Source organism: Amia ocellicauda, chromosome 13 (genome assembly GCF_036373705.1).
Source record: "Amia ocellicauda isolate fAmiCal2 chromosome 13, fAmiCal2.hap1, whole genome shotgun sequence".
Lineage (NCBI taxonomy): Eukaryota > Metazoa > Chordata > Actinopteri > Amiiformes > Amiidae > Amia > Amia ocellicauda.
This window is the reverse complement of record NC_089862.1, coordinates 19829249-19848971: the sequence shown is the minus strand read 5'-3', so window position 1 is coordinate 19848971 and position 19723 is coordinate 19829249. Positions and strand designations below refer to the sequence as shown.

General features: G+C 36.1%; 2 protein-coding genes across 2 annotated transcripts; both read right to left on the bottom strand.

Annotated features, from left to right (window-relative positions):
• Window positions 1-5038: 5038 nt before the first annotated feature.
• On the bottom strand, window positions 5039-13849 carry mgarpa (mitochondria localized glutamic acid rich protein a). The gene is made up of 3 exons (XM_066720136.1): window positions 13629-13849; window positions 9489-9592; window positions 5039-8949 (listed from the first exon to the last, which is right to left on the bottom strand). The coding sequence occupies exons 1-3, from the start codon at window positions 13702-13704 to the stop codon at window positions 8767-8769; spliced, it is 363 nt and encodes a 120-aa protein (XP_066576233.1). The 5' UTR covers window positions 13705-13849; the 3' UTR covers window positions 5039-8766.
• Window positions 13850-16626: 2777 nt separating this feature from the next.
• Window positions 16627-18984, bottom strand: ndufc1 (NADH:ubiquinone oxidoreductase subunit C1). The gene is made up of 4 exons (XM_066720134.1): window positions 18828-18984; window positions 18078-18181; window positions 17110-17181; window positions 16627-16786 (listed from the first exon to the last, which is right to left on the bottom strand). The coding sequence occupies exons 1-3, from the start codon at window positions 18871-18873 to the stop codon at window positions 17122-17124; spliced, it is 210 nt and encodes a 69-aa protein (XP_066576231.1). The 5' UTR covers window positions 18874-18984; the 3' UTR covers window positions 16627-16786; window positions 17110-17121.
• Window positions 18985-19723: the final 739 nt, after the last annotated feature.

Genomic DNA, 19723 nt, shown 5'->3' with positions numbered 1-19723 from the left:
TGTTGTTCTTTGTAATTTTGTTATAAATGAAACTTAAATTGATCAGTACTTAACAGAGCTACAGCAAATTAGTGAATCCTGTAAGTATACAGGTTGCCAAAAATGTTATCTTGGGAATGATTTCACAGTAAAATTAATTAAATACAGTGTACTGCTTATAACTGTGTAATCCAATAGAAGCGGCAAAGCAGTCACAGATATGGCTACAGCTACACCAATTTTAGCCACATATGCTTATTTTCATTGTAATTCCATTGCTATTCAGGTGGGGAAACTATACTAAAATATGAAGGATGATTCTATTCCAGATTAAGCAACACAAATGGAGCCATGCACTGCAAAGGAATGGTTTAATTTGGTGAAGGGTAACAGCCATAGTGTTAGTCAACAATGCCAACTGTTTGTTTTTGTTATACATGACAGATTGTGAAATACGGCATGCAAAGAACAGTTCTGGTGCCCATTCTCTTCTAAATATGTGAACAGAAAAGTAGATGATTAGAAACCAAAAGTATTAGTTTCTAAAGTGAACAGAACAAGGCACATTCTTATATTTTAAGTGTTGTAAATGTATTATTGATATGTAATATGTGTATTATTAATATGTAATAGCCCATAGCGATGTTCTGCAGGCCACAGCTCCAGCTCCATGGTAAAACCACAGCACAGGGAATCATGCTTGAAACAGACATTAACCTTGTTTTTTTCACTTTCACATTTGTGAAAACACTTAAACTATTTAAACTATTTAAATCTTGTAATTCCTTAAATTCCTGAAACTAAAGAAAAAAAACTTGCATGTATTTTTTTTGTTCTATTTCTAATGCACCATGTTTTGTAGCATTGGTTTAGTTTGAAAGTGTTTTCAGAGCATTTCAATACATAATGTTACTCTGATATATATTATCTCCTTACATTAACATTTTGTTTTGGAAATAATCTAAACTAGAATGATTTACATTATTGACATGATGTTTTAGCTCTTGCTCTTGTTATGAGTAAAGACTAGAGCTTACAGAATCCCCTATTGATGTCCCTATGGCATACAACACACATTTTCAGTATTGTGTTTGTCTTTAAAAGAGGGCTGATTTCTCTGTTGTTTTTCACAGAATGTATATAGCACAAGTGGAGACCATTTGGACATAATTTAAGGGAGTACATAGCAAAGGCCTGAGGACCAAATAAATTGTTCCATCTGGAATTGATGTAAATATTCAATTTCCATGCCAATTCTTTGTGCTGCTTTATATATACAGAAAGGAATGCACGTTACTAATAGTTTTCCTAAACCAAATTAAAAAACAAAAATGGCTGAAAGCAAATTGCATGCTCAGGCAGGCATAATTGCAAATAGTGAACTGAAAACAGCCTGGAGAAATTTCAGACCTATTCAACATGACTCACTGGAAGAAAAACGGCTGCAGATTCCATGAATGTTCAAGACAAAAGGAGATAATGATGTGTTTAAAATGTTTACATACATCCGATATATGCAAAGAAAATGACAAAACTTGTATGATTTTTACAATCATTCTGTTCTTATGTGTCAGTTTTTTAAAAAGTGTAACTTTCAATAGCAGTATAGCTGGTATATGAGCTACAAAGCATGGAATCACAAGGTAATGTCTCCACAAGCATAATAAAGCAAAGGGAAGCAGGGTAACACTGGGTAAAGAAGGACATAAATTAATCTACACAATATGTGGTAAACGTTAGCGATAAAACAAAGAAAATAATAATAAAAAAGCATGTTAGCAACAAACAATCCATTTTTGAGAAGACTGTCATGCTGTCTCAAAAATGCTCAACCCAATGCTTGTTCAAATCCTAAAAAGTGTTTAAATAGGCTTCAACATTTTTCACTGTAGGGTGTTGTTTGTAGTACACAATTAATATAGTAAGATATTATAAGCTAGGCCAAGTTGTTAGGGACAGGCCTACCTGCCAAATATCACAATAAAATTAAAACTATAAAACCATTGGAGTTTGTTGTTTACTTGAAACACAGTACATCCTTGCACATTTTTAAATTGAAGTGCCATGTTAATATTGGCTAAAATTTTATTTTAAACGTTTACAACAATTTATTATATTTTATTTTCATAAATATTCATGATATAGAGTACAAAACATAACCTTGATATTAATCAATAACTGGGTATAACATGAAAAGTGTGCACTGAAGCTATTTACAAAACTGTATTTATGTACCTATAGAACTAATCAAATAGGAGCAACAGTACAAGTGGATTTTAAATCCACTTTTTGTGCATCATATATTCAAGGTCAAACAGATATTTACATAATTTTCTTTTGGAAATCTGAGTGTCAAAAGACATTATGTGTATTCCTCTGTTGTATCTGAATGTGTAGGACACAAAAAAACATTGGTTGGTCAAAGGGCTTATTTCTATTTCTAAATAAAAGTATTATATTTGTGAAATTACAATAATGTAATGCATGTAATAGTTTAAATATACTTGTAAAGTAACATTTTATTCCATCAAAAGCAAAATGCTTAGTCTTCTGGCCAGTTTCAAATTGTTCCTCAAGAAATTGTTAACCTTACTTTTTCCATCAAACACATAAAATATGTAATACATTCATGTGAAGTTTCATGTTAAATAAACACAGCAGAAACGTTGTCAACAACTTTATTGTGTAATGTTAATTCCCTTATTCAGTTATCCAAAATATGTATACAACTAGTCTGTTTAAGTTTGTCCAGAAAGCAATATAAATTACATTATATAATACAGTTCTTGCAGTGATATACTATGAGTTAAATACTATTTTCCAGTTTTACCCTATGAGTTCACAGTAAAAATAGTGAGGAACAAAAACACTGTAACAGTTATCTCTGCACATAATTTTCTCCTGGTTAAAGTCTATGAAAATAAGAAATGATTAAGGAAAGAAAACTAAAAAGGTTGATTAAGTATCTATAAATACCTGCAGCACATTACTAAAGCATGATAATTTCAGAGTGATATCTGGCAGATAAGCATAACTGTTGAGGCCTAGCAACTATATATTGTTTTAGTGTCAATATGTATTAATTTATTATTTCTAATTGGTAATTCCTACACAGGGAGGAAAAAAGATGAAACAACTCTCCTAACCACTTTTTCAGGCAAAATACCACAAAAATTTGGCTTCTATATAAATAAGGCAGATACTTTCACTACTGTTGCAATTCAGTACAGGAGCAATGCAAAGATCTGTAAAATTACAGACATTAAGCATTTTATAAGTCAAGGGAACGAGGCTGTAAGTGGTGTTGGAAATTATAGCAGATATTGGTTACATTTCACAATAAGATGCAGGCTATATAAAACATTTCAGATACAGAATATAGAATTGCATCTAAATGTCAATTGTCCAAATGTATAGAACATGTAGAAAGACTTCAACGCTACTCATTAAAGGTTTTTGCATTTAAAAACGGACTCAACTTTTTTGTTTGTTTCAGCAATATCGTTTCCACAGTGAAGAAACAGGATTTTCTGAATCTGATGGACTGAGAGATTGCCTTTTTAGATGTGGATTCCTTAAACAATACTTTAGATTTCCATCAAATTCATTTTGTACAATAAACAAGCTTTTGAAAATAAATATTCATATTTTTATATAGGCTATATGCATTTCAGGTTTTTGGGCTGTATTTCACTGTGATGAATGAAACAGAGGATTGAGAATGGAATATTTCTTCAGGGAGGGACTTAGCATTCTTGTTTTTATATCTTATTTTAGTGGTCATGTCTTCTTGATTTGCCTACTCTCTGAAATGCACTTGATTGATGCCCCTGGTTAAGTCACCAAACATGTAGTTCATTTTTTTAACTGGGTTATACTGTAAGATTTTGGAAAAAGGCTCTTCTGAAACAATTTCTAATCATCGTGGGTAATCCTAGGATCAAATAAATTAATATATTAAGATATTTATGCAGAAAAGGAATGCTAAAAAATTATTATTTAAATTTCCCTAAAATGGAATTTCACACTGAGGAATTTCTGCAGCTTATTGTCAAATGTTACCTGGGGTGAGCTTAGACGGTTTTCTTTATAACAAAAACAGACACGCTTTATTATGTTTTTAACCTTGGACCTCGGAGGCCTGTGTAGTAGAAGGTTCCTGCAATTCTTCCTGTTCGAGTGAGGAAGCTGCGGGGGCTTCTTCCTCTGCAGGGGCTGCACCATTGGCCTCGGCCACAGCCCCGTTGGACTCACTGGCAGGCTCCTCCATGGCCTCAGCCAGAGACGCCTCCAAGGCCACAGCTCCTGCCTCCTCTGCAGTCTCCTCTGTGGCCTCAACAGCGGCCTCCACAGCAGCCTCCACAGCGGCCTCCACCTCGGGCTCTTCAGCAGCCTCCACTTGTGCTTCTCCAGCCTCCTCAGATTCTATTCGATGTGTTTTTTAATTTTATTTAATACAACAAAAAACAAAAATAACCATTCACATCCATACAGACTGAAACTGTCCCACAAAGCAGCCTGTGCTGGGCAGGTCTTAGCTTAGCTTCACTTGGCTATCTGACAGGACTGAGTGAGAATATATATATTTAACAAATCTTTAAATGACTGCGTTTGCCGTTTACTTGAAAACAGGTAACCATATAACAAGTACAGCTACATGTGGATACCATTATCCGCCATCTTGAAGCTCAAGTGCTTATCATTTTAATTATTTTTTTTCCTCTCTGCATTGGGTTAACACACACACACGTTAGAAACTCATTCAAACCTGTTCTATGGAAGGGCACCTGTGTGGAGCAAAATCAAAGAAGCAGCACCAAACCCTTCAGAAACCCCTGTGCAAAGCAAATTATTCCAGCAAATTCTAAAACAGCATGCAGATCTAAAGGAAACAGGACAAGACATTTGGCAACCCAAAAAGGGGGGGGAAGAGGAAAAACAGGACAGACAGGGCTGAGATTTGAACACAATAAGCAGGAACAGATGGTTAGGCTTACCATCAGTTCAGAGCTTCAGGTACCTTGAAATCTTCAAGTCCAATAAGACAGTGACAACACGGGAGGATTGTGCGTGGTTTATTGTCAAATAAACAGTGAAGTTCACATTTCCTTCATACAGCGATAAATAAACAGTAGATGAACATTCCTTACAGACTGTTTAATTATTTTATTTTTTATATTGAGCGAATTAGAATAAAACCTGAGAAAAAACAAAGGAGGACTACAGAGTGGTGTCTGTACTGAAGAAGAGAAGAGGAGGCCCCTTCTGTCCAACGGTTATTTTTTAAACTCCATCTAGATTAGGAAAGCTTGCAGGCTCTTGATTTTACTCTGGAAAGTGTAAATAGAGCGAGAATTAGGAATTTCGAAAATTAATTTGAAAAATGGAACAAATCGTTAATACAAATTGTTTTTTTTATTAAAGCATAAAAACGCAAATTTACTTTCTAATTTTTGACATGCTTATTAATGAGTGTGTTTAGCTTTACTGGTTCAAAACATGGTTATAGGTATGAAGGTTCTTTATGCATCACTTATGAAGTAAAAGGTCTTAGTAAAAAAAGGTAGAAGAATAAAAACAAATGGCTCTTAAAAAGTGTTGTCTCTGTTATCACGTAACGTACGTCAGTAAGTAAGTATGGAATTTTGTATATGGAAGAATATTGAGTGACAAAGGTAAGAAGAAAGGGACAAACAGGATGAAAAGAGGGTCCAACAAACAGTGCTCCCACTGTTAGGTGTGTAGACTAAGCTAGAGGATCAAACCCCAGTCTGATTAACAAGAAAGTCCTGGTTACTACACAGATCAGGGTAGAGGAGGGTAGAGGGATTAGCATCTACAAGCAGTTGAATCTCACAAAAAAATGGGTCCCTCCACACTCAGGTGATAGAAGCGCACCGGGTTGCACACAACGTTGACTAGTAAGTGTCTGATACTACTTCATCTGTCTGGGAATTCTACTGCTAAACGCTTTGCTTGTTGTTGGAATTACAAGCTTACAGGTTGTATTGTCTTTATGTCATCTGTCTGCTACTTTCCAAACCCGTGTAATATTGTGAACTCAAAATAGAGTACAGGGACACCCTGTATGAAAGCCTCCTAGCTCTTACTATAATTTCCTCCAAACTGCTAACTAATACAGCCACTCGTCTTGTAAACACCTATCATTTTCTTCCACACCTACTCCTGTTACTTTCTTTTGTTTCCTGTAAGAGGCTAGAATAACACACTAATTGGGAGAGTCTTATTAGCATTCAGCTTCCACTGAGAGAATGAGCTCAATAGACAGACATGTACCCTGCCTCTACAGGTCAGTTATTTAAGGCCAAGTGCCTCATCAAATGTTACCTCACTATTACAATAGTTATAAACTTTTCATGGTTTCAAATATGTTAAAACACATATTTTCACACACACACACACAAATAAGGTCCACATTTCTTACCGAGAACATTGTTACAAAAATCTCTGTTTCGAAATGTAAGTTTGTGTCCATTTGTGGTTGACTATTAATCAGAATAGGGCTTGCCTCAAGTTATGCAGGTGAAACACACATTATATTGCACATGCTAAGACCAAATTAGAGTAAGTGAGCACACATTTTCGGTTACAAAGTCAGTGAAGCAAAAGTATAGATATTCCCATTATTGCCATTCAAAGATTCTTAAATTGTGTCAGTGGTTTAAAACACATGCACGTGTCACAGTTAGTGAAGCTGAATTCAAGAATAAACATGTACTCACCATCACTCTCTGAAAGACATAAAAAGAAAGTTACAATTAATATAAATTAGTTGTATTAGTAAAGCAGAGGTTTACATTCTTCTGTATAACTCAGCTGCCAGGGTCAAATATTAAGGTAGTACTCTCTTTCATTCAAGTTTATTTCTATTAGGATCATATTAATTTAGAACAAGATTGTTTTCCTTAAAGAAGGCTTATTGTATGTATATACATTACACTCTCTACACACAATATATATTGTACATATACTTCTACATACACACTGTTGGACTGTCCTAATGATAAAAAATATATATGAGGTGTACTCGTAATGTAAGTAATTTTGGTGCCACTAAATCAAAATACTAGGCCAAGGGGTATACAAGTTCAAAAGAGCTTTGTCATATCTCTCTACACACTGTTACAGACTGGCAGCCAGCTGCCACGCTATTAATACCAGTCTGCATGCAAGAGAGAGAATAAGAGCCGATTGCCAGTGTGGGTTTCATGCTGAGCTCTTACAAGGCGGTGCTAATGCTGTCAGGTCACATACATCCGTTCCAGCAGGAGGGAAAATAACTCAAATGTCTAAGCTAGTATACACATAATTGTCAGTGACAATTATTGACTGTCGGTGATATTACTGTCCACACGCAGGTCTGGACTGCATCAGATTAAGCCAGTTTCATCCTGTAAACTTTCTCACAGCTTAGTTTAATCCATGGAAACTCCAGGCTTAGGGGTTAAATCTTATAAGGAACTGTGAAGTTTGACCATCAGACTATAAAACAGGTACAAAACATTTGCAATAATAAACAAGGAAAACTGTAAGGGGCAATTGCAATTGTTGAAAAGCAATTACTGGGTTTTAAGTTTACTGTGCTTTATTTAGTTTTAAATGCATACATAACTACAACCCATACTTTTTAAAAGGTATATTCAAAATATCTCTGTTGTTTCACCAAGTTAGTGGTGCATATTTACAAACATTATTTAATGTATTATTTGCAAATACCACCAACAAAAAGACTTCCCCATAAGGTATGTATCACGAGGATGTTCCTGAGCAGACTGCGGTGTTTGAACTGCTGTTACTTTAGACACCGATGATCTCTTGGTATTCTCCCCCAAGCTAATATCTGCCTTTTGCCATTCAACTCCCATTAACTGTAAACCAGAAAATCTAGCCTGACAGCCTGAATTGTGTTACCTAATCTCATTTAGCCAATTTATTACAACTAGCTGCTTCTCTTTAGGCCTCTTGTCACTGCATTACCCCCCCCCCCTCACTAGGAAAGCCACATGTGAAATAAACCAGATCTGGGATGAAATTGTTTCTTGTAATTTAATTTACCGTACTAGCAGATGTATAATAGTAAATGTTTCTTTCCATTTCCATTTCACACTAGTTCAATTCCAGCTAAGTAGACACTTCTCTTTTAAAATTTTAACTGCAATCAAGATGCATCAATATTAACATCTTTCTCTGTGATTCCACAGAAGGTTAAGTAACATCAATAATGAAATCCACTTGAGTTACAATTGGAATTGAAATATAATCTCTCTATGCATGCACATCAAGTCAATACACATTTACTTCATATGATGTAAAACAATGTTTACGGGTAAGCAGTATTTGGTAATACAAATATTCAGCGTCAAAATTCAGTATGGACTGTGTGGCTCCAACTTGATCTCCCTGCTCTGGCCAGTACACCCTGTGCGTATTCACAGTGCAAGATTCAGTCACTAAACGAGGGAATAAGCTTCACCTCACTTCCCCCGAAGCTTCGTCAGCCTCTTCAAATTGACAAGACGATGCACATGAACCTAAGCCAATTCTCCTTCTCCTGCCCACGAGAGCCTATTCAAACTGTAGTTCTGCTTTTGTAAATGCCTCCAGACAAGACTAAGGACATTGTACTTTCATAATATAAACCAGCCATGTCTCCACAGGAACGCTATAAGTGACATACACATATTACGATGTACAGTATTAGTATGCTACCCCCTTTTCTTCAGTTTTTTTAATTTGACCTATATTCCCTTATAGACAAACTTATCTTTACTGCCACTGGTGTGAGTTAACACGGAGCTCAGACAAGGTGATTATTGCACTAAAGCGACGGATGTGTGGCTTACGGTTTTGTGGCCATGGCTTTGGTGTCCATTCAGTCTTAGGCCTGGAGTTGATCTCATTAACTCTATCATCATACCTGGCCTTGTCAGAGGAAACGGTCCTGTAAGCCTTTAAGAGAAAGTTAAAGAAGCCAACTGTTACTCAAGAGTTTCAGGAGTTAAAATGCAAAAAGTAGTAAATCACTGCACCCTGGCTGTTCACCTCTTGGAAAGTCCAAATGCAGGTGTGCCAGTCCTCAATCAGGACACCAAACAAGCACACACAAAAAAACATGGACACTATAAAGGAGTAAACGTCAGGCGAAGAGGAAATCGTAATAAGCACTTCTGCCTGAAATTCATTCCTTTGCAGTGTATGCACCCATCTATTTTTGGTGCATTCATAAATTAAAGAGAGTTAGTGAAAGCAGACAAAAAGAAAATGTGATCATACTTGGACAGCTATTTGACATTGGGATTTATGTATAGTCTGTGGTGAATTACTTCCCAATGAGAATGAAGCCAAGCAAAATAAAAAGATATCCATATAAAGATTTTTTTTTAGAAAATAGGAAATTACACCTGCAACTAAACTAAATGAACAGGCAGTGATGCACAGAAAGACAAATGTGTTAATTGTGCTATTTTACTTAAAATAAAAAGTCTTACATAAAATAGTGCTGCAGTGAAGGAACCTCCACAGAGCAGGAAATACATCAGGTTCTCTCCTGAAGAGCCAGGAACACCAGCGGACATCTGCCGAACTGGGGCCGCTGCAGGAAAGAGGAAAGAGAAAAGTCAAGCAGAAGAACACACCGGGGCTATCTTTTCAGGGTCTTTAAAATGTTGTCAAGGACTTCTCACTGGTCAGTTTTAAATGCACTTTGCAGCAGACTGTTTTATTAAAATTGTCCATGTTAAAGGGAACTAAAGATTATCTATTTAGTAGTATAGTATGGCATTATCACCATATGAATACAAACCCTTTTGGTTCGGTTCAGTCAATATGGCACCTGATGAATTGATACAAATTCATGGAAAAAATGTCAACTCAACAAACATAAATACAGTGTACTTAATGTTTTAGTAAGGAAGTTTATTAAGAATATTTGTATCCAATATCTTGAGATTGGTGGCAAATTCAGACAAACAATATTGAGTTTTGTAAGTTTTATTGTGATACGCATTATACTATTACCCATGTATGCACATGAGTATTTAATCCATAGCTACACACCACTATTTAGCCTCGAGTAATTTACAATTGCTCCGAGATTTCTCTATGAAGCCTTTTGAAATTATTCCCAACACAGACACCATGGTCCATTTTGGGCAAGGCTTACTGACAAGGCAGCATGGGAAAAGTCAATCCCCATTATGAATACATCAATATTAACAAATAATAAGTGACATGCAATTAAGAACCAGTTAAAGCAAGTATGGAACATGAACTTCGAAATGAGGAGGTAATATGTGACCTAACAGGACTCACAATTAGAGCATAATATGGTTTATCTTCTTTGTCCTGCCAAGGATTCCTCATGTTTATTGGATTGTGAGGAATGCTTTTAGGCATCCAAAAATACAGCTGACAAAGCTCATCTTCTTCTGCCTAAATACTTTCTAATCAACCATCAAAACAGTCTCTGGGCGTAACGGTCGGAACACCAGATTTCATATGCAAGAACAAAGAATAAAACACCTTTCAATAATAAATGCTAATGCATTTAACATATGCATTTAATTCATGTATGAAAGAAACTTATTTATGAAATACCCACATTTGTGAGTCAGTTACTTCTCTGCAGTCATTTTTACTGACAGCAAAAAAATCCGTTTATTTATTGATTCTCCTTCAATACTGTTCTTCTTGTCAGTGATGAAGCTGCTCAGCACAAACCGAAGTGATGACCGACCTATTTTTCACTGTGAACACCCAACCCAGCCTAATTGAACAACCACTGCTGCAAGACACAGTAGCAAAAGCTTACCATGTTTCCAAAATAGGCAGGTTAGTAAACCTTATCTCACATTATACTGTACTAAATCACATTGTTACTGATTTTATTAAATTAAGAGAACAAAAAACACTAATGCTTAATTGACAGAGGCATATAAACAAAATATAATATTCCAAAATTCATTTTTTGCATTAATAAAAGCACCACGATTCTGCAAGCCTAACCCCACCTTCACAAGACTGCAAACCAGAAAAAGCACAAGGCTATATAATGTAAAATCTGATTCATTATTTGATTTTAGCTTTTCACCTCAAAGTGATTTACAATAAGTCATGGCAATTTATTGGAAGTTCATAAAACTATACTTTATTTTTCGTAAATAGTTTGACCTCTATTGCTTGTTAGATGTAAACAGCACACTCCAATGACACACACACCAGCTCTCAGATTTATTATTCAATGCAAATGTAATGAATCACTCATTGAATTAATTACTCTAAATGTTCTCTTTCTTTCATACTCTGTAAGACACAATGCAAGTAGAAAATTGAAGAATAACTTTAAACAACCAGAATCTCTGTATTTGCTTCACTCTTGCATTTATGACAAAACTTCAAGAATTGTCGTTATTCATCTTCACGGACATTCAGTATATAACCAAAGAAATACCATTTATAAATTTAGAGTACAATATATTAAACTAAAAGCAGTTTGGTATAATTTGGAGATATGCTTCTCCCCTGCTGGATAATCACATTGTTCTGCACACTGCAGTTTGTTCCAACTACCCAACTTCCTAAAACTTTGAGCATTTTAGCTCTTGTAGTATTGCACTCCTTCTAATATTACATTATTAAATTAATGGTTTGTGTCCCATAATAGCCTCTTCAGACAATCAATTTGCCCATTTGCACAATTGCAGGATGTGCAGATGCAATGATCGGACTCCACGCGCGCAAGAACTGTAAATGATGGAAGCAATAGAGCATTAAAAGCAATCTGAGAACTAGAGTTCCACATTCCCTGACACTTATTTCAGTTTACGAAGATTAAGAGATGCATTCAAAATTACGAAACAAACCCACAAGAGCAGCATTACACTGCAGCTTTTACTTCACTAAAATGGCTGGACACCATTAGGCCCAATACAATACAACAGCAAGTTGAAAGCCAACATAACAGCATGCCCCCATTTCATATTGCTATAGTCAGAATAAAAAATATTCCACTTCAGGCAGCTTTGGTATTGTAGTACAAATCTTATAAAGACTGATTGAGATTATATATATATATATATATATATATATATATATATATATATTTACATGATTCCTAATATGGGTCTACTGCACAAAGCGAAAATAATGCAAGGAGAGGAAATTAATGTTTTTTTGGACCCTGTTACATATTATTAAAGTCGTGCTGCAGAACATCAAAGACTAAAACAAATTCCACAGCTGTCTTTCACTTAAACTACAGTAGGGCCCCGGGTATTAAGGAATTTCTCCCACCTGACCAAATCAGAAGAAGCAAAAGGGATTACATATTGACAAACAATATACGAGAGTCAGATTAAGAGTTTGTGAAGTCTGCTTTAGATTTATTTTAAACCACAGGTACGTGACCTGTTGAGGAGATGTGAATCCATGTAACGGAAGATGACTCATTGCTCGATTTTAAATGCAGGGGTTGTATCTGCAGTGTAAGTCACCTTTGCAGTATCAAAGGGTAGATTGTGCAAGCTATAAAGGTCACTAAGAAAAATTGAGGACCGAACGCAGGTGCTTTTCTGACAGACCATAAGCTTCTCAGTCAGGAATCAACCTCCTTTCAATAAGACATACAGGTACTGTAATTGCACAACTGAAAATAATACCGCCATGGATTTCTTCTATTATTAGTCTGACATTGAAGCACATGTTACAGTATAATAAAACCCTGAAGTCTTCCCCTTACACACGGGGTGATTGGCCTGTTCCAGATCACCTTTCCTCTACAAAGGTCACTATTTAACCATTCATTAAAAATCTGCTTCTGTCCACCTCACCCGGGCAAAGCACTGTAAATGACAATCCTGAAGAATTTTCAACTGATATGTAAATCAATTTACACATGACCTTTATACTACTCCAGCAACAATAAAAGAAAGGGATTGGGACTTTACAAAGAAGTTCAGCACTGCTCAATTTCTCAAAATAGGACCAGCCTAAGTATGGCCATATGTATGTCATTTAGGAAGATGCTGATATTATCTTTATTTCACATTTCAAGGAGATAAGGAACAAAAACTGACAACCAAAAAAAATATTGATTTTTCTATATCTTGCTCTTGATCTAGAAGCAGTCAACAGTCAAGACCTAGGGCAGGACCAAATCAATGACACATTGGAAATGATTGGAAATAACAGAGGCATCAGAAGCAGACAGGACATGCGCGCCTGACTGATGGCAGCTCCGCACGCCGAGCTGGCGCATAGCAGCACTGGCACAATAAAACAGCTGCTGGCGGGGTTATATCAAATAAATCAAATACACTGTCCAGGACATGGCATTTTAAACGCAGGCTGCAAGTCAATTAATTAATCTTGCTATAAGAAAATCCAGGCTGGCTGCATATTATTCATTACACAGATGACCTTCAGATCTCCTTTACTGGATCTGTATGGCAGGATAAATATAGTATTTAACCTGTGTAACTTGTATTTCGGTTTCTATTCTACTTCTGTCTGGGTTTCAAACAAAAATATTGTATTTGAATTACTGTGGGGAAGCTATTTGCAAAAAATAATAAATCCATATTTATAATCCTACAACATGTGTTACAGGGGTTGAATCATTCTGAACCTACCATTGCGGGACAGTGGTTTGACGGAGCTCCGGGCCAGCGGAGCCAGGTGTCGCCAGGCGGCCCTGCAGAGAAACATCGCTGAACAGCCGAGGAGGATCCAGCTGCAAACCCGGAGAAAGCGGCGAGTGAGGCGGGCAGGCGGGGAATGGCTGCTCGATCAATGGGGGAAAAGCTGACGGTGTGCAAGCTTGCCGGGTTGGCGTTGCTTCATCTGATCAACTCCCCCTGTACACGTCACTTACTGCGGGGAAAAGGGCAGCGACACACGTGGTTTAACAAGTCACCTAAGAAAATGGTGCATTGTGCACAATAGTTGTGATTAATGGTGTGCATGTGTTTTGTGTTAAATACTATATTTTAACATGTCATTTCCTAGTGTAGAAAGTCACAACCCTCTCACCCACCTCTTCCAGGAACTGTGACAGATAACTGTAGCCCAATTCAATTACATTGCACTGAGAGCTACCAAGGTTCACAAGCTCACACCCTGAATATGACTTTAAAATTACTGTAAATGTGTAGTGGGTTAATACAGGACAGGAATATGACTGAACACTGAAGCTCACATGGAAATGAAGGTGCAATTTGAACTTGAATGAAATATATAAATCCAAAGTCATGTTCAATAGCTTTGTGAAGTAGATAATTGAAGTTATGTTTACCTTGGACAACAAATCAGCACAGATGGAGATCATTTGGAAGAAATCAAAACAGAAAAACAGCAAGCTATTGAAAGGAATTCATTGCATAGTCCCAGTATTCACGTATTTTTCTGAAACTTGGGCACTAAATACAAAAATGATTCAGAATCTGCAAAGAAGCACAGAAAGATGTGTGCTTGGAATAACAAAAGACAGAAAAACAATTATCTAAGAACAAACTAAAGTTTGGGCTGGAAACATTGCAAGAACAAACCAGAGATGAACTAAAGAAACTAATGAATGGATCCCAAGTGATTAAAAAAGACCAAGACGACCACATATAAGATGGGATGATGATATTAGATGTTTTTTCGGTGTGACCTGGAAAAGAGATGCTGTACATCGAAACAAGTGGAAATATCTTGGGGAGGCCTTCATCCAGCAGCGGAACGGTATAGGCTGATGGCGGTGATATATAAATCAATATAACTCGCTTCCTGAGAGTACTATTTGGCTAAAAACAGTACCTTAGCAAAGACGATGTTATTATAATAGAATATACGGTACTACTACGAATAATAATACGCATAGAGAAATGAGTGACATGTTCTTGAAATCTCATCACATCCTCTCACAGCATGTACAGTGAAATGCGCTGGCCTCCTGCTGTTAAGCCGATTTGGAGTGACCTCTTTATTTTATTTTTTTGCATTTGATCCCACAAATTAAAGGACAAGTTTGTACAAGTTTCCACAGTGAGATCGATGTGGGGGGGTAATGCTGTCCTCCAAAAAACTAAATGTGATTTTTTATTAGTATTACAAATAGTTTTCATAGCATACTTGACTATGCTATGCTTTTCCATTAGGTTTTTTTAAGGTTTGAAGTATGATCTTTTCCAAAATCAGTGCAAGTCTTTAACTAAAAAACATTTCCATTAAGGTACAGATATAGGAAGTGATGACAATCGACGGTATAACTTCCTGTGGGGATGGCATTCTGTGTACTTGTCTCCCCTGTTGCGGTTTATTATAATTTATTTATTTATTAGCCTTTACCCAGGGCGAGTTACAGTTTGAAAAAGAAACATTTTCAAAGCATAACAAGCACAGTAAATATAAAAGACAATCACATCTACCTACAAGTTTGGGTTTATTGATTCTGGGGACCCCCAGTGCTGCTTGTTTTTGATCCAACTGCACTTGTTATTTAATGAAAGCTTAATTGCACTAATAATTAGCTTCCTTTGACTTTTAAAATGGTCTAATTTACAATACATTGGAGAATTCAGGTACCTTATATACTTTGATATTCAACATGATGTCTCCAATGGTTTAAAGTTATTAATAAGCTCCAATTAGGTCAATTATCAGTTCAGTGAAGGAAGCGCTTAGTTGGAACAAAAACCAGCAGGACAGTGGGAACCACAGCCTCAGACCAGTATTGTGTATTAGCCTTGCAACTGGAAAACAAGTGAATAACTGGATAACACAAATCTCCCAGAGACGTTGTGGCTCTAGACCATTTCAGCTGGGGGGGCCTGGCTGGGGCTAGTTGTAATATTAGGGGGGCCATCAATGTCACCCGCAGTGCTGGAGTAGGGGGGTGTTTTGTCTGCTATGGTAGCGGGGTGGGTGCGGACTGTGTTTTTTTCGCGGTGATGGGGGGTGGGGGGTTGTGCTGACGGTGTTTTGTCAGCAGTGCTAGTTAGGGGGGGCATGGGGGGGGCCGAGCTTGCTTGCACGGGGGCACTGGCCCCCCCTCAGAACCGCCCCTGCCCAGAGTTGTGTGGTGTTCTTCTCTGGGGTGAATTTTATCATTCAAAAAGTAAAACCACAAGGGGAAAATTTAAAAATAAAAATGTACTTTGTGCACTAACATGTTTTCTTGCTTTTGTTCCTTCAGTTCTGTATCAGTAAGCCAATTGTGATTTTCTTGTAAGAAAATCAAAATGTATCTTGAGACATCAGCACTTTAGCCTCGGCTAAACTGATTTCACTGCTCATTGTGATACTGTTTTCATGATGATAGGAACATTATATCACAGTTACAGAGCACAAACATGTTCAATCTCCCCATTAAAAATTCATTGTAAGTACAACCATAATATTTTAACCCATAACTCAAATACCATTCAATTCTTGATTTAAAAGTGAAAAAACTGAAACCAAATTAACACTCAACAGCAGAAAAACAGTTAATAATTCATGTACATAAACTGATATATACCGTGAAGGAGTAAAGTACCCTTTTTTTCATAATTACCAAATAGATCGTAATCTGAAAAAATCAAAGCAATAGAATTTAAAATACTATTGCATTTTCTGTGTAAGACTAGAAAAAGCAAAGACACCCAGTAAATGTTTAATATAAATATAACTTTACTTCAATTACATGACAACATTTGCAGAAACACCGATAGCAACATGTCGATAGCATATTCCTCAAATCTTCACATCAAACAGCACAGTCCTTGCCTGTTTTTCACCGTTGAAATATGAACCATTGGAATATATTCTGAAAGACAATAAAAACAATAAAAAGATTAAAATAACAATTGAGAACTTCTCACAAAATAGTTTCCATTCAAAAACACACCAGGTACAGTCTCGATGTATACTATACAAGGTTTTAATATTAAAAATGGGCTTATTATACACATGATACAATTACAGCAGACAGTGAGCCGAGTTCTTGGTAAATAAGTGGAGTGTAAACAATATGGCAAAGGGTATAGGGTCTAACCTTAGATTTATTTTCCCAAGGCATTTTCAGTGTTAAATAAACTTATTATTAAGGCACATTGCATCAATAATACTGTAAGGATGAATCAAACTCACAGCTTCAGTCCATCATTCCAGTCCATTTCTCTTTTTATACTCGTGCACATCTTCACTGTGTTGCTTGAACAACTAAGAAAAATTGGTAGGATGAGTTAGTTCAGTCTTTTAGCATACTTTCTTCTTATATATATATATTTTTTTGCTTTGTTTGCCATTTCAGTAGCAGTTCCCAGGTAAAAAATAGTTTAATAAGACAATGAATATGAATCTTAAAAAGCAAATAAAGGGTGTATGAAAAATACAGCATTATAAGCAATCACTTGCTATGCAGTTAAAGAGAGAATACCTGGGACAAACTGCAAAGATTTATATGGCAGAATGCAATACCCCTCACCCTATGATGCAAGTGCAATAATGTGCCTAAGGATCACTAAATATTTGCGAGCAAGGATGAGAATGCACTTTTATTTGCTTTAACAGCTGACTATTATAAAGCAGAAAATGCATCAGATCTTTAATTATCATCCTCTATTTTTTCTCTTTTAAATTATTCACATCCATATTTTCAAATGTATTCATTTTCACAGGATCAGCTTGCATTTGTGCAGGGGATGTGTCCTGGAAGTTGCCATTTGTTTCCTGTGACTAAATGTCTTTTGCCAAAACCATGATATAATGAAAGTGCCCATAGCTAGCATCTTTCCAGAATGTTCAACTGTTTTCAGGCAGCAACCTCAATGACATGTCCCCTGAACAACTGTAAGCTGACATTTAGAAAGTCATTGTATTTAGCTTATTACTTGTAAGTTTAGAAGTCAACTGGATGTGAAACAAAAAAGTTAAAACTAGGTTCATTACTTACTTAGTTGAAGCAATGTGTGGTGATATAAAACACCATAATTTAGTGGTAAACACCAGTATATGCTTTTTATCGTTTCTTTCTACAGCATACCTAGAAGGAGGGAGGGAGATTATAAAGGTAGAAGCAAGGCCCATTATGTCCCGATTATTAAATGTGACCTTACCAGTGCCCAGACAGCTGCTGTACCTCCAAATGCCAGCCCCACACGCAGCCAGTCGGGGCTGCTGCGATCACGTTTGCTTGCAGTGAATGCAGAACGGGTTACAGCTAAGGGAAAACGCAATACATTACATTGACAAGTATTTTATTCTTACTGAACCAGAAACATTCATCGAAATACATCAACAATCAATGTGCATTATATAGACTACTTTTGCAGAAGGGAAAAGATGAGCAGGTAAAGCAGTAAACCCCTCACAATGTCAACACAAAGACAGATTGCGTCACATGTTGGTTTCATGATTGCATTTTAAACCACTCTGCTTGGGATGAAAACAACTGGCGGCAACCGGGACAGATTTAGCTATATTAAAAACTCAGTTCTTGTTGTGCATGTTTTACTTGCACTTGCACTTAAATTCATGTTATATTTTTTGATATATTTAGCTTCCCAGCATTTTTTTTACTGACATCTGCTGAGATGTATACTGTATTGAATACTACTGCATACGAGTTAACAGTGCATTAACTACAATGAACCACTACAAAACACATGAACACATACAAAACACTACAATTCAATATATTTGTCGAAAAACAAAAGAAAGTTCGAGACCAAACTGGTTGATATTGAGGAAAGGTCACATAGGGGCCTGTGAAACTGCTAAAACTTTTAATTAACCGACACTTTTGCAATGCTTTGATACCAAGGATAAGAAGGTAAATAATAATAATAAAAGAGTTCAACACTTACTCTTACTAACTGAGGCCGTCCGCAACAATAACCTATTTAAAGGCATTATATCCGCGGGTCTGTATGTTCAATAGACTTCAATAACCGCGGTCCCACAGAGAAACAGTCGGCTCTTGATTAGAAAGCCTGGTGCACGGAGAGGAGTCAGGCATAGCTATTGATCACAGAGAAACTGATTCAATGGAGGACTGAAAATACTTTTGTGTGCTGTGTGCATATTTTTTACATTATGTATTATGAATAAGCGTGTGAGAATGTGTAGTCTTGTTCTCTTGCAAGATATTATGAATACTACTAATAATAATAGAGTTCTCTGAAAATGTATTTATTATTATTTACAATTAGTCTGCATGTGAGAAAAATCATCATCATGTGAAGTAAAATGATTATATGCATGGCTTTAGTATCGATTGTATTATTATTATTATTATTATTAATAATAATAATAATAATAATAATAATAATAATACATGTTTTCCGAATATAGGATAAGCTATTATTATTATTATTATTATTATTATTATTATTATTAAAAACTTAGACACATAGTATAACTTCCCTGTAAGTAAGTTTATTCTATATTTGGCAAACATTTATTTTTTCACTTGATCTTCATCATGATAAATTACTTAGTAGTAGCAGTTGTAGTAGCACTCTGAGCCAGTGCTACCAGCCAACCTCAGGCGGTTGCTTAGGGCCCCATCATTTAGGGGCCCCCAGAAATGGGCAGTATTATCAGTATTAAAACTATGAGCTGGCTAATAATGTCTGTATCTTATTAAAGTGTGAATTAAGTAAAAAAAATATTATTGATTTAATTGCAATTTTATTTAAAAATTGGATCAATAGAGATAATAGCATGTATAGTGTCCAAGCCTTTATGTAATGTATGTAAC